Here is a 27,964-nt window from a genome sequence, read left to right on the forward strand (position 1 = left end):
TTTCTCTTTAACATGGATCCGCGTGCATGTGTGTAGGTCAGAGGATAACCTGTGGTATTCAGTGTTACTCTTCCACCATTGGGATGCCCAGGCGTGATGGTCCCTGTGTCTGCTGAGCCATCTCTGCTGTCCGCTCCTCTCCTTTTTAATGTTTACCATTTGTGGTTCACTCTCTTGCTTCCCTTTATTTTACATCAGCACCATCTTCTCTGCAATCTCAGGTGTTCCGTTCTTTGCCAGAACCTGGGAGGACTATATTGTGTTGAGCCACGTGAGGGGCACCTTAGAACTCTGGTCATGAGAAGTTGCATATGACCCTGTATCCCCTTGAGCTGCTCTATGGCCCCTGCTCCCGAGGGCTTCATCTTTGGGTATAAAGCTCTAGAGCCAGTGAGTGGGAAAGCCCAGGTAATAGGTGTTGTCCCAGGGCCTCAGGTCCTGAAACTTGGTTTCCCCACTTGCCTTCCTCCTGGTCACAGAGGATAAGCACAGAATGACTTCCAGCTGTAGCTCATGTGGATACATGCTCCACAGGGGAATCACACATACCCGGGGACGGAGTTACATTCCGAATGTGAACCCAGTAGCAAATGAGGTAGGAATAGAAATAAATTCAAGGGTTATCTCTGTGACTAAGAAAACACAGAGATGGTACACTTGGGCACCATCTGTAGGTTTCAGTCATGCTGTATGTTCAGAATAGGGCCTGGTTGGGGAAGCGGGCAGCTGTCTGAAGTGTAGGAAGTAGATGAGCACCGGAGCCTGTCCAGGGGGAAGTGCAGTACTTGGGAAGCAGTGTCAAGGAGCTATGTAGATGTACCAGTCACGAAGCTAAAGCCTTGCTCTGAGCCTGTGCACAGCACACAGCTGTGTTGAACTGCAGTTTACCCGTACTGAGGATGCTTGGCCACTGCCTCTGTGTCCTCCCATGTATTCAGTTCCTCAGTGGAAGAGCCACACCCAATACTTGGCCAAGGCTTTGGCATGTGCGCCACTCTCACCAGAGTCATACTTCTTTGTCGAGTTGTACCTCTGAGGTCTGGGGGTATCTTCTTGAGGGCCCTTGGGACCCTGGCTCCTCTCTGCTCTTTTTTATTTAGACTACACATTCCAAACAAAACCCCAGATCTCTCTCTCTCTCTCTCTCTCTCTCTCTCTCTCTCTCTCTCTCTCTCTCTCTCTCTCTCTCTGTGAGAGGTCACTTACATCTGCCATGAAAAATGCAGAATTTTAGATCCTGAGCTAATGGCTTTGGACTGTAACACAGTGCTGTTGTTTATTAACGGTCATTTTTAGAACTGTAAACACAAGATGATTCTCAGTGATCTCAGAGGAACTTAAAAATATGTTTCCTGTCTTCTGATTAGAGGGACGGAACAAAAGAACCATTGACAAGCTGGTCCTTTGGAAACCTTTTACAGAGAGTTTGACCGGCTATCGGGTTAGAATTTTTAATTAACCAAAGAAAGCAGCCGTTTGAGTTGGCGTGTTCACAGGTTCCTTCGTTTCATAGACTTGTCTGGTGACTGCCTCCTCTATGCTTCCGTTAATCTCTGACTCACTGTGGATTTCTGACATGTGATGACTTAATGTTTCTAGCTGGGGTCGCTGCTGAACTCCACGTCTACCTGGAAAAACTTGCTTACCCTTTGTTTGGGGTGTACTCTGACTGCACACCATGTATTCTGACCACACTGTACTGTGTATTCTACACCTGTGCTCTGCATATTCCAACTAAGTACCGTGATGGCTGGGGCCCCGTAGCACCGAACTGTGTCTACAGCCCTTGTGTGCACTAAGGGGGCCATTCATTTGCAGTTCTTCTGCCCCAGCTTCCTAAAGAGTTGGAAATATAGAATTTCCCACGGGGGTTGGCTAGAGCTGTCTGTCTGTCTGTCCACGTAGCCACTCACGCATCCATCCTGTGCCGTGGTACCATAAGTGATTATAAGACAATTTCCCTTTAGGACTGTGTTTTGTTTTTGTTTTTTACCTTGTACCGTGACTGAGGTAGTGTGTCAAGCTGTGTACTGCTATGCACACCACTAGGCAAGCATCCAGGGATGTCTTCTCTCTGCCTCACGTCTCAGGATAACAGCACCAGGATGGCCGACATTCACTGCTGCATCTGGTTTTTGCTTGAGTTCTAGAGATTCGAACTCAGGTCTTCTTACCTGCATGGTAAGTTTTGTTTTTTTGTTTTTTTTTTTTTTTGTTTTTTGTCGTTGTTGTTTTTTCTTTTCTTTTCTTTTTTTTTTTTTTAACTCTCTAAGTAGTCTGCCTAGCCACAGACCTCTCATTCTTGCTGAGACACAGTGAGGATATATTTCTTGTCATAGGACTGAGCCTAGCCCCCACTCCCCCCTCAGCCTCCCGCTTTCTTTCACCTCACTCTCGAAGCTCTGTTCTCGAGGGTTGGAGCTTACAGGTGGGGTGATGTGGGACAGAGAAGTGTGCCAGGAACTCAGATTAACCACTCTGGATGCCAGGCCCTGCTTTACTCAGAGCAGGACACAAAGCTATCCAGTGTTGTCTCTGCGGGAAGAAATGTCACGTGAGCACTTTGAAGTCATGGGTCAAAGAGTATTGAGAGTATTGAGTTCTTCGTGTGATTCACTGCCGACCCAGTGATACTAGCACCGGATGAACAGGAAGATTAGTCATAGTTGAGAGCCGTCCTGAGTCCTGAGGGAATTTGCTAGTCACTGCCACAGGTTTTCTGATGCAGGGGCTGTGGCTGTTGCCTCCGCAGACCCCCACTGACCACAGTCAGTTCCTAGAAGACCACGTTGTCTCGCATTCATTTCACCTGGAGCATGCTGTGCGCTTGGCTTCTCTTTCTTGCCAGGGTCCACAGAAGTGGCTTGGAGGCAGTCTAATCCTTCCCTCCGCAGTCTTCAGTCAACTTGAGCTTCAGTTCCAGCTTCCTGCCAGCTTGTTTCCCCTGAGAATTTTCCAGAATGTTGACAGTTCTCATAAAAGGGCCAGTGGCCCTAGTTGGGTTTTTTACCTGTTTTTTTTTTTTTTTTTCCCTTTCTTTCTTTTCTTTTTTTTTGTTCCCTGCTTCCTCTTTCTGTGAATACTGCAGGCCACTTGGTGACCTTATTGGGGTACCGTGCTGCACTCACAAGCAACTTTTCAGTCTTCTTTTCTTAGATTATATGCATTGTGTGTGCCCGCATGTGCTGTCATGCATACGTGCAGGTCAGAGGACAGCTTGGTCCTCCCTATCACGTAGACCCCGGAACTGAACTCAGTCTTGACAGCATGCCTGTGGAGCCTGCCTCCTGTTTCCCGGCTTTGTCACGTTTGTTAACTTTTTATTTGTTCAGTGATTTTTACCATGTATACGTGCAGTCAGATGGCACTGTGACTAGGTTTTAGAGCCATTAGCTTGCAAGCACGCAGGTCTGTAGCATTTTAGAAGAAGCACTGACCCTTGACCATACAATGGAACAGATCTGGTCTCATTCCCAGGTTGCTGAGTTCCGCAGGACAGTGCTTCTGACACGTTTAGGTTCTAATCCCCTCTGCCCTTTCTCCTTTTTACCTTGCTCCCTCCCGCAAGAGCTTGTTGAGGCTCTTTCAGTAATTGTCACATTGAAGACGTGGCTGAAATTGAGGATTAGGTTTTTAAATATGTTAGCTCCCTGTTGCTGTGACCAAAAAGTTGAGACAATCACCCTAAAAAGGGAATATATACAAATGATGAATATATGCAAACATATATGGTGTGTGTCTGTATGTAAATCGAGGTAGCCCTCAGTTTGGGAGGTCTCATGTGGTGATGTAGTGCATTGTGGGGGATATGTAGTGAACAAAGATGACTGGCCCCACCTCCTAAGTGTCCCTTCACCTCACAGCTCCGCCATTTACTGACAAGCCTAGCATTGGCGCATTGGCCTTTGAGTAATATCATATTCAAAATACAGAGCTGGCTCAATCACATGGCTGTAGATAGGAGGCCTCGGTTTCTCTCCATACAAACTTCTCATAACACCGTGGCTGTTTCTGTCCCCTTGTGAGGTGGTAGGGCGAGGCAGGGTGTCTCATGGCCTCTTCTTCAAAGTCACTTCCTGTTCCTTCCTGTATATCCTTCTGAAAAAGTTACTCAGCTCGAGTCCTCTGCCGTCAGGGAGAATGAAGAAAAGAACGCCAGGAATCTGCGGGCATATTTTAAAGTTTCCCGCAGTGTTTGAAGACAGAGTGCTCTTGGGCAGGTCCCTGTGAGGCCAGCCTTGCTCTGAAGAGACATCCCCTTCCTTTCTCCTACCTGTTAGCTGTACCTACTTGGTGTGAGAATGGCTGTTTTCTGGTCAAGATCATGGAGTGTTCGGTGTATGGAGCCCTCCAGTTCCTGCAGTTTTAAGATACCGTGTTCTTTAGTCTTTGCTAGTTTACAGTGTTGTAGGGCTGAACTCAACTGTGTGTTCTGTGTTGTGCTAACCGTGGGCTGATAGCCATAGGCACTAGTCCTGTGAGTTGGGACTTTGTGAGCTGGACCTGTAGTCCAGGCATTGGGCCACTCCCGTTCTCTCCTTTATCTTTCTTCTTGCCCCTGAGCTTTCTACCTCTAGCCACTCCCATGGGAAAGATAACTGTGCCCTTATTTAACTGCACAGTTGTAGGAGGACAGGGTTTGTTCAGCAGTGTGTGGTCCCCTCAGTGCTGGTAGGGTGCCCTGAATATAGTAGTTGAATGTGACTTTAGACAGGCAGTGTGGGGGGACCTGGGAAAGGCTGCAGAGATGTCCTTTAAACCTACCATGGAAGTGAAGAGTGGAAAAGGCTTAGAGGGATGGAATTAGGGTCGAGGAGACCAAAAGGGAAGGATACGCATGCCAGGAAAGTGTGTGGTAGGAGGGGGAGGCATTCGGGAGTCTATTTAAGGTGTAGGTAAGGAAGGGATGTACTCATACACACACTGACAACACCCTGTTCAGAGTGGACATGGGTACCAAGAGGGCCACTTACTTCCGTACATTAGCCAACTCTTCCTAAAAAGTAGCTAGGGCTGTACGCCGAGTGTGCAGCCTGTGGTGGAGAACGGCGGGGGTATACTTTAGTCCACAGGTGGCTCCACAGTGTCACAAGTACTGACTGGATTTATGAAGATGCCGTAGGGCAGGGAAGATAAATACATAAATGATAAAGAGGTGCTAATAAATGAGCAAGATAGCAAGATCCCTGACTTAGGACTTCCTTATCCATGTGGACAGCTGGTGTATGTGAAACCACGGGTCACCCCGCTGGTTCCCCGTGAGAGAAGAAAGTGATTTCCCAGCTCGGCTATCACATCTCTCAGAGACAGCTGCTGCTTGCTGCTATAGATAACACTAGGAGATAAATGCTCACCGTCTAAGGGAACAGCCACAGGGGCAAGGCAGATCTCAGCACTGGGAATTCTGGGTAATATTAAGATGCTTCTTTTGTTTTATAGGGGGATTTTGATAGATGAGGTATTTCAGAGACTCTATCGGTGGATATCACCTGGTACCACTTACATATGGTCTAAGGACATTTAAAATGCTTGCCATCAGTGCTTAGCAAAGCCACACATGCAGAGCATCTGGGATTACCTCTGCTATATAACGGCCTTGCAGAGCAGGAGATTAATTACAAGAAGAGAGACGTGGAAACTTGGGTGTGGTCTAGCCTTTGCTGTGCCTGCTTCTTTCTTGCAGTCTGTCTTTGAATAATATTCTTATTGTCGATGCTAAGCCACCTTAGTTAAATACTTGATTCCACTGAAGTCTTAAATAAGGACCAAAATGTCATGCATAGATTTTATGAGAGTAATAGCATGCTTCAGAAAGTGTAGTCATTCAGCCTGCGGCCCTCTGCATGTGGTAAATTAGTCACATACCTTTTACCTGCTTCCGTGCGCCCAGAGGACGGCTGCTTATCTGTGTTTAAGCTTGTCATTTTGAGGAAACGAAGATAAGAATTCTTTACTGTTTAGAAATGATTTTTTATAGTGTAATACTCTTTGCTTAAACTTTAGAGAGGGAGCCAGCGTTCTTACAACATCTGCTTGTAAACGGTGCTCAATAAAAGGCCCTCCTCTCTCCTCATCTCCCAGCTGCTGGCTGCATATCTGTAAGATTTTATATCATCCAGAATGCGGTGCTATGTCTGTGTGAGTTGGCAAAACGGAACAAAAGCTCATGGGGTTTTGGTGGGTTTTTATTTGTGTTTGTTTATTTATTTGTTTGTTTTTGATAGAGTGGGCTTATTCATTTTTAGAAAAACAGCAAACTGCACAGGTCCTTTACCTGTGACTTACTTTAAAAACATTTTTTTTCTTTATCATTTGTTCGTGCTGAGACCTGTGTAAAAGTTGGCCTTTCTCTCTGTCGTTCCTTGTGGTGCTGGCTGTGCAAGTGCCCAGTGGAGCTACAAACTTTTTTTAAAAAAAGAAAGTTTATGTTTCAAACAAAAAACTACAGTAAGACGTTAAGCACTGGCGGGGGGGCGGGGCAGTAATCTGCATATGGCATCTTTCTTAAAAACTTTGATGCATAGATATATCGTTGACTTTTTTTTTTTTTTTTTTAATTATTGTGTGTGCGTGAGCACGTGCAGATGTGTGCCTGTTGAGGCTGGTGTGTGGAGGTCAGAGGACAGCTCAGGAGTCAGCTCTCTACTGCCATCTTGTGGAATCAGGGATGGGACTCAGGTCCGAGTCTCATCTTCCTGCTGGGCTTTAGCCCTGTCCTTGTCTCAAAACAAAACAGTAAGGTGCTGAATAGAAAGGCCGGCTCAAAGCTGCTTCACTTTGAGGCTTTCAGTGAGGCGTTGATCTTCCGATCTGGGAGGGGCAGCAGGTCGTGGAGTTGGAGTGGGAGGCTTCTTTTAACCCTCTATGTGAATTTTCCCTCGCCAAAGCATTGTGCGTGCTTTTCTCCCTTTGGTAGAGAGATAGAGATGCAAACAGAGTGTGTCCAGTAGGGTTGGCTTTATTGGCAGAAACCCTCATCAACAGTTCATTGGCCAGAACTTAATCATATGATGTCTACCTAGCCACAAGGAAGGCTGGGAAATGTAGTCTAGTTATGTAGAAAAAGGAAACAGCATATTAACAATATGCTTGGCTATAAACTCATTTTTTATTTTGTTTGTTCAATTCTTTTGTTGTTGTTGTTGGGTCTTTGTATAATCCCAACTGTTCTGGAACTCACTAAGTAGGGCAATCTGGCCTTGAACTCACAGAGCTTCATATGCTGAATGCTTGGATTAAGGCATGTGCCACCACGCCAGGCTGGGATCAGATACTTCATTTTGAATTTAGGTTTTATGACTTTGTTTTGTTGAGACAGTGTTTAACTGTGCTGTCCCTGTTGGCCTGGAGCTCATGGCTTACGTTCCTTAGCTTTTGAGTACTGGAATTACTTGCCCCAGGCCCCGCTGGATGTGCTTTTGTTTGCTTTGCCTGGGTTACTTCTGTATCCACTCTGCTGGAAAGCCCTGATAGGTTCTACCTCCTTTCTGTGTAAGCCGTGATTGTCACCCACGATTTAGTGCTTTCATCAAAATGATTGTTGCAGTGTCCGCCCTCTTCTAAACATTCCTGTCTGGCCTCTGACCTCCCCAGACCATGTGTCCTCTGGGCACATCCTTCACCGGTCTGTCCATGTGCCCCTAGGTTTGCTGACAACCCTGCCTGAAGCTTCCTGCTCACCCTCAACATTGCTTCCCCATCTTCCCTCAGCTGTCCTCCCCTCAGGATGACCTTCCATTACCATCGCCCGTGCACCATCCACCTTCTGCCTTGATCAGCGGCTTCACTGACTGCCATGTGTCTCTAAAGCACTCACTGCCAGCCACCAGAAGCTGTGTTTCCAGTCTGTTCTGCCTCTTTTGAGTTCTCTGAGAACTGTCTTATTTACATTTCTGTCCCCAGATACAATATCTGGCACGTGGTGGGTATTCAGTAAGTGCTAATTAGATGAAAGAACATCATAATGTAGTGTGTGTGTGTGAATATGTGTGCAATACATATTTTTAAATATATTAATTTATTTTTTGAGAATTATATACACTATGGTTTGATCATATATTTTCTTTCCCCAACTCTCTTTTAAGAGAACACCATAACATTCTCTCTCTCCCTCCCTACCTCTCCTTCCTCCCCCCTCCCTCCCTCCCTCCCCCCTCTCTCATACACGCATACACACAATCACACACACTTACACACTTTCACACACATACACTCACTCACAAACACCTCACACTCTCACATACAATCATACACTTACACTCACATACATTCATACACACACACACTCACACACTGTTACACACACACACTCACCCCCCCACACACTCATATACTCATAAACACACACACACACACACACACACATACACACACACACACCCTGTTGTATCTGGAAGATGCTGTTTCTTTGGTGATACCCGTCACCTTAGGCACTTTCACTCACTCCGTCTCCTCTTTCACAAAGATGCCCAAGTCTTGGGGGCAGGTCTGATAAAGACAGACTTAGGACTGTGGGAACAAAGTCTCTCACTCTCTGAACATTATTTAGCTGCAGAACCATAAGGCAAAGTCTCCCAGTCTGCACATTATCTAGCTTCGAGACTCATGTTCATTCCCAGCTGTTGCAAGAAAGGTCTCTGATAAAGGTTGGGAAACCTGTTGATCCAAGTTCTGGTTGGAACTCTGGGTTCAGATTCCAGGCACATCAGAGGAGTGGTGTTAGGGTTAGGTGCTAGGTGAGCAAGGCAGTGGAAGGGGACTGGTTCCACGTGGTCTTTGTCCCAGGACACAGTGGTTGGTGAGCTGGCTCTCGAGATCCTTACTTCAAGGTCTGGTTAGAATTCAAACTACAAGCAACCATTATTTCCTGTTTATATATAAGTACACACATATTGCAGGTCCATGTGTGGAGGGTGAGGTCCATGCAGGGTCTGTTCTTCAGTAACTTTGAACCTTATCTTTGAGACTGGGTCCCTCACTGAATGGGTTTGGCATCTGATCGCCACATCAGCATCAGTGGGACTGCAGGCACTTGTTGTACCCAGAGTGTTTGTTTTGTTTGCACATGTTTTGGATGCTAGTGCTCCCATCTCAGGTTTTCCTGTTTGCCTGAGCCAGCTCTCCAACCCTTTATACCTATTCTAATGGTATTATACCTTTATATGATAATTATAGCATGTGACTATGATGCAGCCTGTTATACCATTATAATGGTAATATTATAGCTTGTGGTTGTAGGGGCTCTTAGATTTTTCTCAGATGAAAATGAGTCTTGACCTCCAACCCTCAAGATACCTTTTATACCTGTGACTTGAAAGATCTTTCTCTCTCTCTCTCTCTCTCTCTCTCTCTCTCTCTCTCTCTCTCTCTCTCTCTCTGTGTGTGTGTGTGTGTGTGTGTGTGCAGAGAAGGCAGTGCATGTGCATTTGTGTGTGAGGGTTACATACATATGTGTACCATGGTACACATGTGGAGGTCAGAGAACAGCCAGCCTTTCTAAATGGCTTTGGAGACACTGCACACACGTATGAGCTCCTCTGAGAGCTCCTGGGATTTTGTCTCCACTCCTGTCCTGCATCGGAGCACTGCGGTTACAGACTGTGTCTGGGCTCTGAGGGTCTAGACACAGGTCTTCGCATTTGCTATGGCAAATACTGCTCAATGTGCTTTCCCCCTTCCTTCTCTAAGATTTGCATTCTTAGGACTGATTCGTGCATGAGATTCTGTCGAGTAAAGCATATGAATGGAATTTTGGAGATTTAGAGATACTAATCCTTTTAGCAAGCTTCTGCTGGGCTCTTACTTCCTGTATTATAAAGGCTTATGGGAGGTGCTTTCAGAAGCAGGGGAAGGCTGGCTGCAGGGCAGGTTGTCCTCCTATCTTCCTGTAGCGTTAGATTTCAGAGTAGGCGCTCACATTTCTAAAGACCTGATCTCTTTAGAAAAGTCTAGCTTTCTCTTTATTTGAGGTTGTATTTTGTCATTTATCCATGTCAGTGTTGCCTGATATTTGCTTAATTTAGGAAATAGGCCACCCAGGTGAGATAGTCACTCAGTGGGAATGCAAATATTTGGAACCCAAGTGGGAGCTAGCCTCATCCTGCTTCCTCAGACCTTGTAACAGTTTGGTTGAGTCCCTAACAAATAATCTCTGCTGGGCAGGACGCGACACGGAATGTCTCAATCTTCCAAGAGGAGAGTGAGCAGCTTCTCACTAGCATGCTTATCTTCTACCCCGTGCTGTGCAACCATTAGTGCCTTGCACTCCATCATAACCATTATCCCTTCTTCTCCTCCACGTTCACCATCACAGAGAGCTACAGCTGTGTCTGAGTTGACTATAAGCCACACTCATGGTTTAACATGGTGTGTGTGTGTGTGTGCTCGTGTGTGCATGCACACACATTCACCCTCAGTATGGCTATATTTAGGAGACTTCTTGGCTCCAGTATTTATATTGAGGCTCCTTGTTCTCCTTGTGATCTGGCATGGGCCTATTTATTTAGTAGGTGCTTGGTTAGTGATCAGTTTTTATGTATTAGGCACTAGGAGGCCATACATATTTCTTTGGCATGTTACCAGATTTTTATCCATATGTAAAAAGAAGTCTCACTGCATTGTCACTTAATATGAGCAGGCTCTGGGAAGCACCACATGACCAAGAGCCAAGAACAGCTTGGGGAGATATAGAAAAGAGCCTGTATCTGTAGAATACCATGTGCTGCAGAAAGAATTCTTGACCCCTGATCTGTAAGTATATAAGAGATAGGTCGGGGCTATCCCTACAGCACTCAGCGATGCTTTGGTAACTGCTTGGGGGGGCTGTCTCACTAAGGTGTCTTCGTTATCCCTGATGACCCTGTCCTTACTTTCCCTTTCCCGGTCAATCCTGCTCAATTGTCTGGGGCTGCAGAACACTGCTGTTGTTTTGGATGTTGTGTTATGAACCCAGTTCTAGCAAAGTACCACTGAGCGGATTCCCCAGCACAGCTATGATGAGAACAGCTTCCTTTACATTTTTGCATTTTCCTCTGGATCTGTGTGGAAGCAGTGCTGTCAGGGAGGGCACGAGGCAAGGTGGGATGGGGGTGGGGGATGGATGGCTCCTGGGGTGCAAGCCATCTCAAGCACAGGTTTTAGTTGTCCCTGCGTATGGCAAATCTGTGGCTAGTTAGCAGATTTGATCCATCCTTGGTTTTGCCCTGTTTTTCTCCTTCATGCCTACATGAAGGTTTTTTGTTTATTGTTTATTGTTTTTTTCCCTTTTCCCCAAGGCAGATGAGTTTTGGTTGCTTCTCTCTGGTACATCAGCATTCATGTCCATTTCTAGTCACTGCTTCTATTTCCTTCTTGGATAACTCTCTGCAGACCATCATCCATCACTACCAACCTCCAGGTCTATCCTGATGAGCTCCGATGCCTCACTCAGACCCCAGTCTTCTTTCTCTCCATCTGGTTTGCAGCCTAGGCGTGCTGGACATGATCCACTATTTCAGCTTATCTTGTTACTGAGCCAAACTCAGACTTCTGTGACCTCACTCAGCCCTCCTCCTATGCCACCTCATCCATCCTCATGTGGTCCTCGACCTTTGGCCCTTCACCTGCTGCTGGTGTGTTGTTGTCTGTCACTTCCGGTGGACTTATTTTTTCATCTGAAGGCCGAGTTCATTGCCAGTGCATAGGAGATGCTTAAATGCTAGACGGAGTGAACAGAGGCTGATGAGTGGGTGGAGGGAAAGCTGACTAATCAGTTTGAATCAGGACTAAGGAAGTTTCCCTTGCCAATACTGCATTTTGAAAAACACTCTGTTTTCTTAGGAGATATTTCACTACATAAAAACGTCTTTCAATTCTATTGGTGGCCACATTTACAAATATACACACTTGAATGGCTTTATGTAGTCGAGAGAAGAAATTATTTATAGTGATTTTTGGTACTTGGTCATTGGAAGATATTGTCTCTGCGTCCCCGGTGATTGTGATCTTGGTAGAGCTGGGCAGCATTTCCTCAAATATCAGAAGTAATTGATGTTAATTACCTGCCTACTTAGAATTAAATCTGGGTTTGATTAATCGGGATGTTTCAGTTTCCAGAGTCTTAATATATTTTTCTATTGTGTTGTGTATCAAATGTCATTTTTCAACATGGCATCTACCTTGCTTGGTTGGTTGGCTTTTCCTTCCCTTCCCTTCCCTTCCCTTCCCTTCCCTTCCCTTCCCTTCCCTTCCCTTCCCTTCCCTTCCCTTCCCTTCCCTTCCTTTCCCTTTCCTTCCCTTTTCTTTTCCTTTCTTTAAAGACATGGCTTTCCACTGTCTAATTAAGCAAATCAGCCAGACTTGCTGTTCGATAGCATCAGAGATCGTGACTTATCTCTGTCTTCCCAACACTGAAATTGTAAACTCACACCATACCCAGTTCTTTTATGGAGGTCCTGGGAATTGAACTCAGGTTCTCCTGCTTGTAAGGCAAACTCTATACTGCTGAGCTATCCTCTCAGCCGCCCATTTGCACTGGCCTGGAACTTGTGGTGAGCCTCCTTATGTCTGCCTCCTGAGCGCCAGGCTGACATGTATGTCACCACTCCTGGCTTGAGTCTTAGCCTTGTGTAGCTGCTGTGTTGCCTTCTGGACGCGACTGTGAGCAGAAACTGCAGAGATTGCTGAAGCGTATTTCAGTGTTGGCCTGAGCGGAAATTACTGAGGTTGAGAGAGTTGTCTGTTAGGGATCAGTTTTGGGGTTTTTTGTTCGTTTGTTTTTGTTTTGTTTTGTTTTAGGGATCAGTTTTAACCTTGTCATTTTTCCTCCCCCTTCCTAATAGGGAGAATCCCGCATTCTCAGAGTGAAAGTTGTTTCTGGAATTGACCTCGCCAAAAAGGACATATTTGGAGCCAGGTATGTTTGCTTTTGTGTGTGCGTGTGTGTGTAGGGGTGGGGGCTTCTGGAAAACCTGATAAGCTTTGGTGTAGTGGTGGTGGGAGGTGTTGGGAATTGATCCTAAGACCTTGTGCATGTTAAGCAGGTGCTCAACAACTAAATACATACCCCCTTACCCTGTCTTCTGAGACAGGGGCTCACTAAGTTTCCTAGACCAGCTTTGAACTTGTGGTCCTGTTGTTTCAGACCCTTGGCTGCTAGAATTATAGGCCTGAGCCACAAGGCCTGTCTGGTACATCCTTTTCAAACTTAGGTGTGTGCCTGGACCACCCACGGGCGTCTACAGTGTCACCTGGGAGTTTGGTGTGGTGGCTGATGGTGCTGGAGCTGGCCAGGGGTGGTATTTGCATGGATATCTAGTCATGATCACCAAGCCGGCTCCCTCGTTAGGGCTGACTGCTTGAAGAAAGCTGATTCTGGTGAGGTTTTCTTCCTCTCCTCATTTGGGAAATTGGCTGTGCCAATCTCCAGTGAGAAAGATCTGGGGGCAAATGGTGTTGGTATTGAATATGCATGGTGGTCCCCTCTACACACCTACTCATTATTTCTTAAACGATACAGTACAACAGTGACTTACTCAGTGTTTACAATAAGTATCATGAGAGATGTAGAAGTGATCCAAAGTAATTGGGAGGTATGCACTGGTTATTTACAAACACACACAGCACAGAATTTTATTTAAGGGGCACGAACATCTGATTTGGGGATCCACAGAAGGAAATGGAACCAGTTCTCCACACATACAGAGGGATGGCCTTTCTGGAGTTTGCTTTGTGCCCTTAATTCCTAACTAGGGGAAAATGAAAGCAGGCATTGCATCTCGAACTTGGTGTTGTTGACATGTCTTCCTCCAGGGATGGGGTAAGTGGGTGTTGCTGGTGATATAAGTTGTCTCATTGATGCTTTGGGGCAGACCGAGCTTTTCTACGAGCTTTAGCAAGCATGTTTCTGTGCTGTTCACGATTATTCCCCAGGCCTTTTTGGCCACTTAGGCTCTCTGTAGTGTGTGGCAGTGGGTTCTGGGAAGGAGGCAGGATGACGGTAAAACATCTGAATGGAATTGAGCCAGACTTTGGAGCACAGAGCTCTTAAGCTGGGACCTAGAAATGTTCAAGCCTAGCTTTCCCGTTTATCCTTGAGATAGTTTGGTGATGTACACAAAGTCCAACTAGTCCCTTACGTCACACAGGTCAGTAGTTGTAGTTGAATGACTGGACAGCCTACTGTCCCCTGTCCAGGGCCCTTTTCTATTTCGTGGTGGACTGATGTTGAAAGAGAGCAGGTTCCTACTGAAGATTGGTATCATCATGTTCTTGTTGGCCCCCATGCTTTGCCCTCTGGCCCTTAGTCTCTGGCTGACGCAGGAGACCGTGCATAACGGGGCCTCTTTTTATGTTATTCCCTGTCCTTTCCACAAACCTCAGAAAAACCCTCTACTGCCAGTGAATGTCATATCCTGTCATCTGACTGCATGCACTTCACAATGATTTCTGCCTACTAACGATAGTATGTGTGTTGATAGAATGAGACCGAGAAATTACCAAAATAAATAAATAAATAAATAAATAAATAAATAAAACTAAAGCAAATGTGGGCGTATTGTTTAAAGAGCTTTCTTCTGTGTGCTTCAAACAGCTAATGGAAAACAAGCTCTCTGGGTGGATGGATCTCAGGGAATGGGAGTGTCAGGAAGCCTGAGCATCCTCCCTGTGCTGTGGGAATGTATGAGAGACAGGCATCTCTCCTTTGATTGTGAACTCACATTGTGGGGTTAACCACCTTCCTATGCTCTGACAAGGGACGCCTGCCCTGGAGGTGGAGACAGGAAAACCCTCTGCTTTCCTCTCTTTCCTTCCAGGGCAACCCTGTCACTGTTTCCAGGAACCCTCCTCCTAACCTGAAATGACACCAGTTCCTGGAATTCTCAAATTCCATCCCTATCGAAACTTCACCTCATATCCTGCCATTCCCATCCAGTTCAGCAGATGACCTTCGAAATAATTTAAGAAAAAAATCCTGTGTGGAGGTATCCACATGCTATGCTGTGCTTGTGGAAGGCAGAGGACAGCTTTGTCAGTTGCTTCTTTTTTTGCACCTTTCTGTGGGTTTGGGATATCAAACTCAGGCTGTCAGACCTACATGTGTTTTACCTGCTGGGCCAGCCTACCAATCTTCCCTTTCTTAACCCCTTAACTTCCAGAGACAACACAGTGTCCCTTAGGCGTCTGTCCACAGGTTATCTGGAGGCTCTCTAATAATAGTCCTTTTGCTTGTCTCTGTCACAGAGTTAAGTAAATAGATAAACATATTAAAAGACATTTTTAAAAGATGAACCAGACTGTGCTCCCATTTCTCAGTTTGTTATTAAGATCTGAAGTTAAAACTGTAATGGAATGGGGCTCAGAATCTTACAAGAACACGAGAAATTACAGCTCTAAAATTTTCCTATTTGTATGAAAATAAGGACTTTTCTTAGGGATTGGGTTCAAAAAAAGATGTACATTAGAAAGACAAAGATATTGTTGTGTGGGCTGAGGTAGTTCAGCGTCTTGCTCTGGCCCCTTACTCTTGGCATCTACAGCAGCCTGAGGGATTCTCTTCAGAATCTATGTGCCCATGGAGTCATAGAATAGCTTCATAGAGAGTGAGGTTCTGGTCTGTCATCCATCTCTTAGCTAATAGTAGAATTCCTACTAGCCTTGATGGTAGGCACCTTCTGAGCCATCTCCTGGCTATGGAGTTGAACTCTATTAGGAAGACATTTAAACAAAGATTTAAACATGAACATTAACAGGAAGATAGGAGTTCAGGGATAGTACATGCTCAAATGTGGCTCTGGGCTCCTTGAAGATACTAGGCCCAAAGGGTTTCCAATGACTGTCCCCTACTTCTGTATTTTGCATGGAATCATAGGGTGTCTCCTGGGGTGCAGTGGGTAGGATTCCAGTCTGGTAAGGGGAACCATGAGTCACAGGATTGTACAGGAAGGTGAAGATATGCCTTTTACTGTGGGGTTGCCATGAGAGTCTCAAAAATGTTCAGGTTCTCAGCTCACCAGGCTGTCCTTGGTCAGATGTCCTAAGGCCTTAAGCATTGCTGTTTTAACATTCTTCTCTGAAGTAGCTCCGAATACAAAGAGTATTTTTATACAGATGGCCCCAACAGCTAATGTTGTTGCTAATGTGCTTGCATTCTTGGTTCAGCCATCTGGAGTCTTCATCCAGATTCTGGGGTGAAGGGGACTTTTCCAGGGTCTCCTTTTTTGCTCCCTCTTTTTATTTGCTTGCTTGCTCTCGATTGCTTGCTTTGTTGATGACGTTGTTTTGAACCTTGCCTCATTACATGGTATTCTTCTGACGACCTTCATTCTCTCTCTGCCTGACCTTGACAAGTCTTTCCAAACAAATCTTTCACAGTGTGTCTGAGAAACAGAACTCCACCCTGCAGCAGAAGGCTGGAGTCCAGGGAGAGCCCACAGTGATCAGTTAGTGGAAGGCCTGACGTGTCATTAGGCCATGGTCACAAGCTCAAGCGCAGGGTTTATACTGCTTTTTGCCATCCACTGTGTCTTTCAGAGCCCTGGGCCAGCAAGCCTTCTCCCTTCACCCCCAGCCTCAGCATTACCTAACCCATGCCTTGCTGGAACCCTGTCTCCCTGACAACAGTCAGGGTAAGAGTTGGAACTCTCACTGTGGAGGTTCCTTGCCTTGAGGCACGACAGGGGATACTGGTGAGGGAGGCCAGGGGGACAGAATGTAATGCTTGGCCTGCATGGTAATTAGGTTACTTGTGGAGACATAGAGAACTTCCTCTTGGTTCTTGTAGCACAGTGATGGCAGCTTCGGAAAGCTTGAAGATCTGGTGTTGGTACAGCCGCACCCTGGTGGCCCGGATCCCCTCAGCAGGAGTTCACCAATCCTCTCCTGAGAGATCTATGCACAGATGCCCTTCTCCTCTTTTGGTTCCCTGGGCCACAGTCCAGGACTTAGGATGCAAGATTGTTTTTCATCTCTACTGTTGCCAAGTCTAAGTTCTATTAAAAAGACCCTTTGTTCAGAGCAGATCAGTTACCCGAGCCTTGGCGAAGACTATCCATGTGAAGAGTGGCAGGGGGGCCTTCCCTGCCAGCCTCACCTGGAGGTCAGGACAGGACAGTCACACAATTCTTCACCTAAGATTCGGGCACTTCTGTCTGAAGTCAACACTGTAAAGTGGCATGCCAAGACATAAGATGCAGATTGAGTCTTTTAATCACCCTAGATCGTAGATGTCCAGTCTTTATTTCCTCTACGGTGACAAAGAAATGTGATGACTTTCCCCCTCCCTCCAGATGTGTTTGTTGGAGACAGTCTTGCCATGTTTGGTTGGGCAGTTTAGCCTTAAGCTCTTGATTGTCCGGCCTCTGCCTCCCATGTGCTGTGCTCACACACACACACACACACACACACACACACACACACACACACACACACGTCTCCACGCCTGGCTCCAGTGCCGGGCAAAAGATAATCTAATCCTTTAGAGAGTAAGAAGACATGTGAGAAGCCAATGGGACACTGGAGCACTGTTCTGCCATCTGCAAGGGTGGAGTGAACCCTGGCCGCGTCTGAGCCTTTTTGTTCCAGCTTGCTGCCCCAGGGCTGCAAAACTCTCTTGACCTCCATCAGCTTGACTTGTGCCTTTCTCTCTGCTCTGTAATCTCCACCTTGGTTTTTTGTTTGTTTGTTTGGATTTTTGGAGTTTGTTTTTTAAAGACAGGTCCTTCCATTGGCCCGGACCTCACCGATTAAGGTAGTCTATTTGGCCAGCAGGTCTTACTTCCCCAAGCATGTCATTATACTTGCTTTTGAAACATGGGCTCATGGTGTTGAACTCAAGTCCTCATGCTTGTGTGACAGCCTCTTTACTGACTGAGCTCTCTCCACAGCCCTTTGGCTGGCATCTCTGCTAACTTGGCATCTAATGGCTAGGATTGCATTCTGTTTTTCACCTTCTAGAGTCTCCTGTAGCCCCTGTTGTCCCTAAGAAACAACCTAGACTTTGCATGAATCTGGCCCGCTTCACCTCTTCCTTCTTTTCTTCATCGTTGCTGCTTCTACTTTGTCACTGAGAACTCACCACACTAAAGAAGTTGCTGCTGCTTGTTTTGGAGCTCCCCTCCCCCCATTGGCCTGTTCCAATGGCAGAATACCTGTAGAGGTTCTTTCCCTGTAGCTGTCCCATAGCCCAAGGGGGTGGAGCAGCCATGTCCCTGGTCTACAGTAGGTCACTGAGTCTCTGTTCTTCCTCCAGCTCTCACCTTGCAAAGCTGGTATGTTTAGAAGCTGGCCTTGCTTCATCACTGGCCCAGGAATTTTGCATGTGACTTGAACTCCTTAAGTGCAGTGTGATTGGAGTGTTTAGTGGCTCAGGGCTAAAGAATTGGTATTTTCTTTTTCCTGGGGGTGCTGTGGGCTCTTTACCATCCCCCTCCTCTCTTGGGCATTCAGGAGGAATCTTCATTCTGATTCTCACAGGAGCTCTGGGGACACAGCAGAGGGAGCTCACCAGAAGTCATATGTAGAGAGCGGAGGCTAAGGGAGGCAGGCAGGAGCATGGCAAATGAAGGAACATTGGGAAAGGGGTATTCCGTACTGACATCTGTGAAAATGTACTTTTTCATATCTTGAAGAGGGATGAATTCATCCACACCATCATAGATCTCAGAAGATTCTCTTTGGATAAACAAGGGGGCTAGGAATGGAGGGTCAGGGCCTTGTACCAACCTCTTAGAATTAGGAGTCAGGAAAGAACCAAGGACATGGGAGATGGATGGGGGAACACATAGGTGCTGTGGGTCACCTTGGCCACCATCCCACACAAATGCAGGCAGTGATTCAGGCAGAAGCTGAAGCTACATGCGGTCAGCAGGCCACTCACTTTACCCAGACATCCTTGTGGATACTTCTGGATGGGACAAGCACAGGTCCTAGTTTTTGACCACAGTGAAGTATGCAGTCAGGATGGGTGAGATGAAGTGGGAGGGCAGCAAGTCAGGGTATCTGATGCTTATTGGACAAGCAGCACATGAGGACCAGCCCCACACAGATGACACACCAGCATGCTCCTGTCCATGTGCTAATTAGAGGCCTTTACTATGGTACCTTCCGTGGCTGGTGGGAGGGTCCTGTGTATCTTTGGGACCCTGAGGTGAAAATAAAGCTCCAGCTTATAGCTGGACTCAATACCTAGGCCTCAGTTTAATCTTGACATATAGCAAGCACAGTACAAGCCAAAGAACTTTGGATGTGATGTGGATACCTGTGTAAGTAAGTAAGTAAGGCCAAATTACACAGTACTTCTTTATGGTAGTCATATCCTGTGTGATTCCTGGCAATCCAGCTTGCAGCTGACATCTTTGGGAAACTTAGACCTACAAGAGTCTTGGTTAGGTGTTAGCGTTTGCAATCTCAGTCACCTTGGCCTACGTGTTCTTCAGATCCTCATTGGGTTTCTTGACGGAGGCTGCAGTCTGAAGAATCGAGGAGTCTCTCCCATCAGAGATTAGTATCTGTGTTAGAGGTTTACCTGTGTGTGGTAGGACACACATGACTGGCCATGCACCCACTAGCCAACGCTGCTTATGTGAGTAGGACCGAAGGTTGGAACTGTTTACACACAGTAGGTATCTTTGGTTCTCTACTTTGTGGATGAAGTAATCAAGGCAAGCAAGAGTCAGTAAATCATGATATGTGGCATGCTGCTCTTGAGGGGTGAGAGTTCAGTCACTGCCTGCGTTGTCAGAGCAGGTGACCAGCAGAGATCTTCCACCCCTTGATGATCCTGTACCTTGTTAGCAGATTCAACCTACTGCCCATTGTAATCCATGGTAGCTAACAGGTGCTTTTGGGGTTGGTACTGCTAGGTTTAGAATAGACGTGCTTTTCTGGTATGATCTAGAAGTTTTTCATTTAAATTTAAAATGCCTGCTCTTCTTCAGCTATGCCTGAGTATCTAGACATTTGACCTGTTGTCATAGATGTAAAGAAGAACCAAGTAAGGCTATGTTTTAATAGCTGCCAACTTTTCCTTTATGCGATCTTCTCAGTCTGAAGTTTCAGAAGACGATCGGAGCTCTCATGTTTCCTTACTGAGTGTGCGGTGAGCTCTCCTGTACCTTAAAAGACTGGGTTAGTGTCACGTGTGGTGAGCCCTTAGTACTGACTCGAACACAATTGTCCCACCATCATTTGTTCTTTAGGCAGCTTCTAGTTTGAATTTTGAAACCAATGGGCTGAAGGGCTTTGGAAGTATAGCATGTAGAGAACCCTCTGTCCTTTGAGGAACAGTCATAAGACCGTAATGCCATGCAATAAAGGCTCACATCCCTTTGGTACCAGCTCACTTTGGTCTCCTTTATCTAGATCTAAGTTAATATTTTTCTGTGTTTGCCTCATCAGTTTCCCCCCAAGAGTTTCAAAAGCAAATTACAGATAACATGATTTTAGTCCCTACGCACGTAGGTCACATCTCCAAAAATCAACAAATAATGCCTGTATAAACACAGAACTGTCTTCACAAAATTCAAAGTAATTGCTTAATGGACACTATTACCCTGCTCATTAACTGAAAGTGTCTCTAAAATGTTCTTTCCAGCTAGACTGTTAAAAGTGGACTGAGATGCTCATGTTGCATCTAATCGTAAGGTCTGTTTGACTCTGGTCTAGACTGATTCCTCTCCTCTTAGCTTTGAATGACTGGTAGGTAACCTGCCTCATTGAGCACATTACATTGTTTCCTGGTGATGTCATCAATTAATGAATTAATATGCTTATCTTAGTTTGGCTTCTGTGATAAAATGCCATGACCAAATATAATTTGGGGAAAGATTGTATTTCTTGAAAGGCTTGCAAGTTGTAGTCGATCATGGAGGGAAGCCATGGCTGGAACTCAAGGCAAGAGCTTGGGTCAGGAGTCTTGTACATACACTGCTAACAGGCTTGCTTGCTCTGGCTTGCTCAGCTATCTTTCTTCAATAGTCTGGGCCCACTTATCTAGGGATGGCACTGTCCACAGGGACCTAGGTTCTTGTCCATCAATTAGCAATTAAGAAAATACCTTACTGATAAAGCTATAGTGTTATCTAGGAAATTCCTCAATTGAGGTATCTTCTTCCTGATGGTAGGACTTTGACAGCTGAAGGTGACCATGACAAGGCCCCCATTCTCACTGTTTCCTCATATTAGACGTGAAATTTAAACACCGGGACAGGAGACACATCACAGTATCTTACGCCGTTGTCAGTGGTGCTAAAGTGGTTCATGGGTTTCTGGGAGGACAGTTTGATCCCAACAGTATCAAATATTTTCCCTCTAAAATGGTAACAAGTAAATAACCAGTAAGTTGATTTGTTTGCTATATCTTAAGATGTTAATATAGGTTCAAGATAGTAATTTGTTTTGTCCCAAAAGATTGGCGAGTATTTTCACCCCTTTGAAAATATTACATAAAACAACCCCCCCTTCCTTGATTTCAACTGTAAGTACCTTGAAGTCCCCCTTGATGGATCTCAGATACTTCTAGAATAGCCTTTAGGCTAGAGTGTAGGGACTGTTGGTCCTACACTAGAAGACATTCAGAGATGTGTTTGTTTTGCTTGTGGTGTACTGAGAAAATTCTGAGCTAACGTTTGGAAGACTCTGTATTAAAAACCCAGGTTTTTAGGAGATCTTGGTGATCTGGAAATACCAGGCTATCATTGGTGTAGGATCTATGACTGGAGGTCAGGGACGGATTTTTCTTCTAAGTAGACCTGAAGCGCTTGGGTCCCAGGGACCTCATGCTCTTGTACTACATGCACCTGGCCTTCCTCGGTGGTAGAACTGGGCCTGCATTTGGTGTTTCTTCTGTACATCGATTCTTGAATAGCCAGAGTTGGCTTGTCTTACTAGCTTGTCACAGAGCACTGACCTGCTCCAGAGCCTATGTTTAGGGCCTGTGTGTCCCTCTAGGAGCCCGTTGGAGCAGCCTTGCTGTCCAGGGCATTGCTGAGAAGCACATCTGCAAAGGTTGAACCAACATGTGTTTGTCTTAAAACCTCCACACCAAGTCGTGCGTTACTGCTGTGATTCATGCGGAATCCCAAAGAACCTGTTCTTGTTCCCTCCCCCATCCCAGAAAAATGCCAAAGTAACCTGAAAGAATATTAACCTTCTTCCTCAGCTATGTTCCCCTGTAACCACCACATTATTGTTTACGTTTTATGCTCTTCCTGGTCTTTATGTGAATGAGTGCAGTGTCCTTCAAAAGTAATAATGGATAGCTGGCATACCACCCGGCCACCTGGTTCCCGGAGGTGAGGGAGTGTGGCAAGTTTTGCTTGCCCGGGGCAGCCTATTTCTAGCTTGTCAGACCCCCAGGCTAGCTGTACACTATCAGTGCCATTAGCATAGATCTTTCTAGAGCTCTTGAGTCATGGAGAAAACACTGTGATGTGTCTGGTGTACATTCTTACAGGGCAGGGTATATGTCTGAACATTTTTAAAAAGACATTCCCTTGCAAGTTATGGGTTTCAGTTTCTTTCTTTTTTTTTTTTTTTTTTTTTGTGGATCTTCCCTAGAGTTGTTTAGTAGTAAATGTTACTTCCTCAGAACTGTGCCCCCTGCTTTCTCTGCCCTCCTGATTTATGAATATATTAAGATTTTTTTTTTAAAGCAAAACCAGTAAGACTCTTTACTTCCTTGTTTCTAATTCCCAACGATGTAGCAGTCACTGAGAATCTATTCTCCGGAATAGGACATGCTATGCACAGAGTAGGTGCTTGATAGATTTTGTTGATATGGCCAATGGCAAAAGCAGCTGAAATTGTGTGTGTGACTCAGACTTGATCGTGACAGGCAGCAAGGGCAAAGTGATGGCAGTCCTGGGATAGAGAAGGTGGACACCATGTGTGGCACTTTCCTGAGTGCCAGGTGACCTTTTTAGTCCTCTCTTCAGGCGTGTGCACCTCTTTTTCCTCATGGTTTTATTGCAAGGTTCCTGGCCTTTGTGAATGCATACATGAGAAACTCAGGGCTGCTAACTTGAGATGTAAATCTGAAGCAAACATTTCTCAGTGTTAAGACAAGTGGTGTTCTAATACTTATTTTACAGAAACTGAACTACCATTCATACCTTCAGGAGCTCTGTCCGGAGGGTTCAGCCAGAGCAGTTCTGTGATGGGATGCTGTAAGGGAACCCCCTTTGTCCATACCCAAGGAGGCAGGAAGAGTGCACCCTCTGCCTATTACTGGTTTCCACAGCGTGTATGCTCTATAACATAAGCAGAGTGCAGCCCAATAGGCCTTGAGAGGGAAGTCCTCTTGATCTGCCATGCAGTCACACTACTAAAAGTTAAGTGTCCTACTGTACCTCAAGCTTTTAAGAATGCACAATACAGAATTTATGTTGGGAGCCTGGCACTAGAATTCTTAAAGGCATGCGTATATGGTGTTTGCATGTGTATGAGGTTACATGTATATATGTGTATGTATGGATGTGTGTGCATGTTCATATGGAAGCTTGAAGTTGCTGCTCAGTTCCTTCATCTTTATTATTCTTTTATATTTATATTGTAAGGAACAAAATGCTTTAAAGACAACCATTTTTAAACCTATAAGCTTTAAGCAAAAGAATAGGTTCTTAAATGGAAAATAAAACCTTTCTTGGGGGCTATAGGTAGTTAAGTCAGATGCCACAGCATGTTTGCACACCTGTGTGTGTGTGTGTGTGTGTGTGTGTGTTTCAGTTTCTACTTTCCAGTAAAGGGCCAGATAGATAGCTAAGCTTTAGCAGGACTTACAGTCTCTTGACAACAACATAAAACATATTTGGACAATATATAAACATATATAGTGTAGCCTTTCCCTTTGATTTGAATGAAATCTACACTGGTGAGATGCTAATTGGAGTAACAAAGTCGCCCATATTTTCTTTGATCCCCAACATTGACACTGAAAGGTGAGTTTTATGAAGCCCAGATAGTATACAGAATGTGGCTAGACAGACAGGGTCTGAGCTCATAGAAACAGACTGATCATGACTCTCCCTGGCCCCTCAGTTTTAACATGTCTTCTTCCTTAGTCTAGGCCAGGACCCCTCTAGGCTGAGGGTCTTTATTTCATTATGGCCAGTTGATATGCAGAAGAGCATTGTTGAGCACCAGAGAAACACAGTTGTGTTTTGTGGCTGGCTTTGAAGAAGAGAGGTTCTAGTTTCTATGATCTCTTAAAGAAGAGGAGGAAAGCTTGTTTCTTTCTAGATTGCTTCATAGGGAAATGTGGGGTGAGAGCCAGAGAGCGTAAGGAAGTCACAGGAAATCTTGCTTCTGAGACTTGATTTGAGTATATTGTTTCTGGAGTCCTAACTAAATACAGGGACATAGCTATATGCCAGTGGTTCCCAGGGCGTCGTTTGAATATGTAGCATAGGCCACTGATTTTCTATAGGAGATATATTTAGAACCAGGAATGGGGTTTCAATAGTATTTGCTTATGGCTTTCAAATTAAACTCTTTAATGGAGATTCTGGGTGGCAAATGACAAAGAGTAATTTGGCTAGTGTGGACTTTTAGAGCTTGAGAAAGTCAGATTCCTAGATATTCCAGCAGCTTTTATTTATTTTTCTCTTCTGGGACAGCAAGCTTAAATATGCTTTATGAAACTTTTTGATACATACTACAAAATTTAAGATGGGTAATGTTTTTGTCTCGGTGAAAATAATTATTTTCATCGCTTTGTGCATAAGTTACATGAGTAATAGCAGCTGCAGTTGAGTTCATGTTCGTGCAAGCAGATGTGTAGCTATGTATTATTAGAATTAAATTATTGCCCGTCTTCCTAAGTATTTTGGAGATGTATGACCCTGGTGCAAATAATGTCTAATAAGTAATCTACAGTCTGTTAACTGCCCAGTAAGTTATTAAAGGGCTGGCATGCAGGACATCAGCACAGTTAGTAAATATATGCTTGACTCAGAGAGAAAAGGGTAATGAGTTTACTTCCAGGGCTGTTTACATTTCTGTTTCTCCATGTTCTCGGGCCATAGTTGGGCTTCCCCTATTGTACAATTATTGTCTTACATCACTGTCACTGTAAATGATTAAAAATAGTCATGTGTGGTAAGAAAGTACAGACATTTGAAAAACTTACAAATTTTAGTGATTGGACAAGAAATCAAAATGAGCAACCAGTCTTAACACCATTGTCATTGTTTTCTTAGTCAGAAAGCAGTATTGCTGGTATGTCAAGATACCCCCTTCTTCTTTTGAAATAATTTGAAAGTTTCCTGGAAAACAAACACTTATTTGTTTGTGTTTGTGTGTGTTTGTGTGTGTGTGTGTGTGTGTGTGTGTGTGTGTGTGTGTGTGCATGTGCGCGCGCTTGCGCGCTCCATCTGACCAGCATTGAGTATCCTGACAAAGCAGGGTTTCACTTTGGTATCTTTTAATCCCAGCTGACTCTAGTCATAGCCAACCAGAACAACAGAGAATTAACAGAAAAGGCCAGTGGAGTCTTTACTTCCCTCTGAAAAGCCACAAGTCCATCATTTGCTCTGCTTTCAACATTCTTATCTTCCAAGCTCCTACAGAACAGCCCACCAAGCACTCAACATCTAATGGCTTTTATAGTCCAAAGTTTCAAAGTCCTTCCCCAATCCTCCTTGAAACAACATAGTCAGGCCTGTTACAGCAGTACCCCACTCCTGGTACCAAGTTGTCTTCTATTGCTGTGACAAAACACCTTGGGTAAGAAAGAGTTTACTTGGCTTACACTTCCACAGCACTACTTATCATTGAAGGAAGTCAGTAGAGAAGGCTCCTGGAAGCAGGAGCTGATTCATGGGTCATGGGGAAGGGGTAGGGATGCTGCTTTTTGGTTGGCTTCTCTTGGCTTTCTCAGCCTGTTTTCCTATAGAACTCAAGACCAGCAGCCAGGGATGGCTAAGCCCCTTCTCATCAATCACTAACTAAGAAAATGCCTTACAGTTGGATCTTTTCACAAATACCTCTAGTTTGGGTGTCAGGTTGACAGAAGGCTAGGCAGCACAGTGGGAACACCTTTACCCACGGAGCCACCTCACCAGCTCACTTGACGTGATTTTGAATGTAGTATATCCTGACAATATAGAAAGTGCACATTTCTTGTTTCTTGAGCAGGCTCCAAATAGTCTATAACCTAATGTTCTATTGATATTAAATATACAGCTAGAACCTTTTTCTTCTAACAGTAACATTTCCTGTTAACCAAGACATATAATTTGGATTGTCTTTACACAGTTTCTTGGCCTGGAATGTCAAAATTGTTTTATATCTTTCTTTCTCTGGAATGATCCATCAACCAAGGCACCAGCACTGGGAATAGTTGTCCTCAGTCCACTTCTGCTTCATGTCCACATGCCTGGTCCGTAGTGTTTGAATAGGAGGCTTTAGCCACTAGAACCTTAGTTCAGGTTGCTGAGCTGTGATGAAATACTATGACCAAGGTAATTCATAAAAGAAAACATTTAATAGGGGCTGGATTACAGTTCCAAACGGCAAGCCCATGACCATCATGGTGGAAAGTGTTGTGGTAGGGAGGCAGGTATGGTGCTGGAGCAATAGTTTAGGACCCTACACCTTATCCACAAGCGTAAGGCAGGGGACAAGATTGAGCCTAATGTGGAATTTTAAAACTTCAAAGCCTCTCCCCCCCATGACACGCCTTCTTTAACAAGGCCACACCCCCTAATCCTTCCCAAAATAAGTCCACCAACTAGGGACCAAACATTCTAGTACATGAACCTACTCAGGCAATTCCCTTTCAAACCAGCACAATGTCTGTGCTTGCTCTCTCCTTTCTGTCCTACTGAGCATTGGATTGCTCTGTCCTTGGCAGATCTTTCTGTGATGCCTGTGGTGACACTGACAGAAACACTTGTTATGAGGCCCTCCAGTATGTTCTTTGCACCCTGCCCTTAACTTTCCCAAACAGCTGTGGTCAAACCTTTGTGTCCTCAGAACATCCACCGCTTCTGTCATTATGGCTGCATCATCCTTAGCATGGCCAAATTGTTTTCTTTCTGCTTCAATTGGTCCATATCCCAGGTCTCTGCACCCACCCTTCTAGACACACAGGCCTTGGACACTGGTTACCTCCCCAGTAGTGGCAGTGAGCAACTGAGGCGAGCTTTCCACTCTCCTGGCCTTCAGACTCATGTGAATGGGGGACGGATCTTTTCTACTTGCTGCTGTCCTACCCAGGACACCACACCCATGAAAGCAGTTTTCCATTTATTTGCTGCATGAGTTGCCATTCTCATTGTCGAGGCAAAAGGCCTAACAGAAGTACTTGAGAGAAGAAAGGCTTCTTTTGTGTCGTTGTTTCAGAAAATCTATGGCAAGGTCGGTAAGGAAGTATTTGCAGCAGTATCAATGAACAGCTTGGGTCCTTACATCTCAGCTTTAGACAAAAAACAGAGCACTTGGGCCAGACCAGAAAGGATATACCTCCAGGGTCTGCCAGAAGCAACCCACATCGGCTAGCTAGGCCATGAGTCTTAAAGGTTTTTATATTCTCCCAAAACAGTGCCACCATCTGGAAATCAGGTGTTCAAACGCAGAAGTCTGAGGGGGACATTTCAGATTCAAACCACAGCCTCACAAATCCACTGCTTGCATTTGGCAAACTAGAGATTCCATGTGGCTTGTCTCTCTTTGCTCCCGCCTCTGCGCTGTTTCCTGTTCGGTGCTCTCCTAGCTGTCTTGCATGCTCACGTTACTTCTTGTTCTTTTTGTTATTCTTTGCGTATATTCTTAATACCCCCTCATTCTATAAAATAAATACGTCATTTTTAGCTCTTCCTCAACTTTAAGAATTAGCACAGATGCATTTGGTTTTGAGTAAAGCTCCATTTTAATCTCGATCCAGTTCCCCTCAAGTTCTCAGAGATAGGAATTGTGACACATCCCTGCATGGAGGCCTTACAGTGTCTTTGCCCTTCTATTGAGTTCAGATGTATTGTGAAACCCACAG

General features: G+C 45.1%; 1 protein-coding gene across 3 annotated transcripts in view; it reads left to right on the forward strand.

Moving 5' to 3' along the window:
• The window catches only part of NEDD4L (NEDD4 like E3 ubiquitin protein ligase), a 302,617-nt gene that overhangs the window by 86,061 nt on the left and 188,592 nt on the right, over window positions 1-27,964 (forward strand). For all 3 annotated transcript variants that reach the window (XM_080920294.1, XM_080920285.1, XM_080920286.1), the window contains exon 2: window positions 12,819-12,892. In XM_080920294.1, the coding sequence (XP_080776420.1) occupies window positions 12,819-12,892 (74 nt within the window). The remainder of the gene's footprint in view (window positions 1-12,818; window positions 12,893-27,964) is intronic.

This window comes from Micromys minutus, assembly GCF_963924665.1.
Source record: "Micromys minutus genome assembly, chromosome: 8".
Classification (NCBI taxonomy): domain Eukaryota; kingdom Metazoa; phylum Chordata; class Mammalia; order Rodentia; family Muridae; genus Micromys; species Micromys minutus.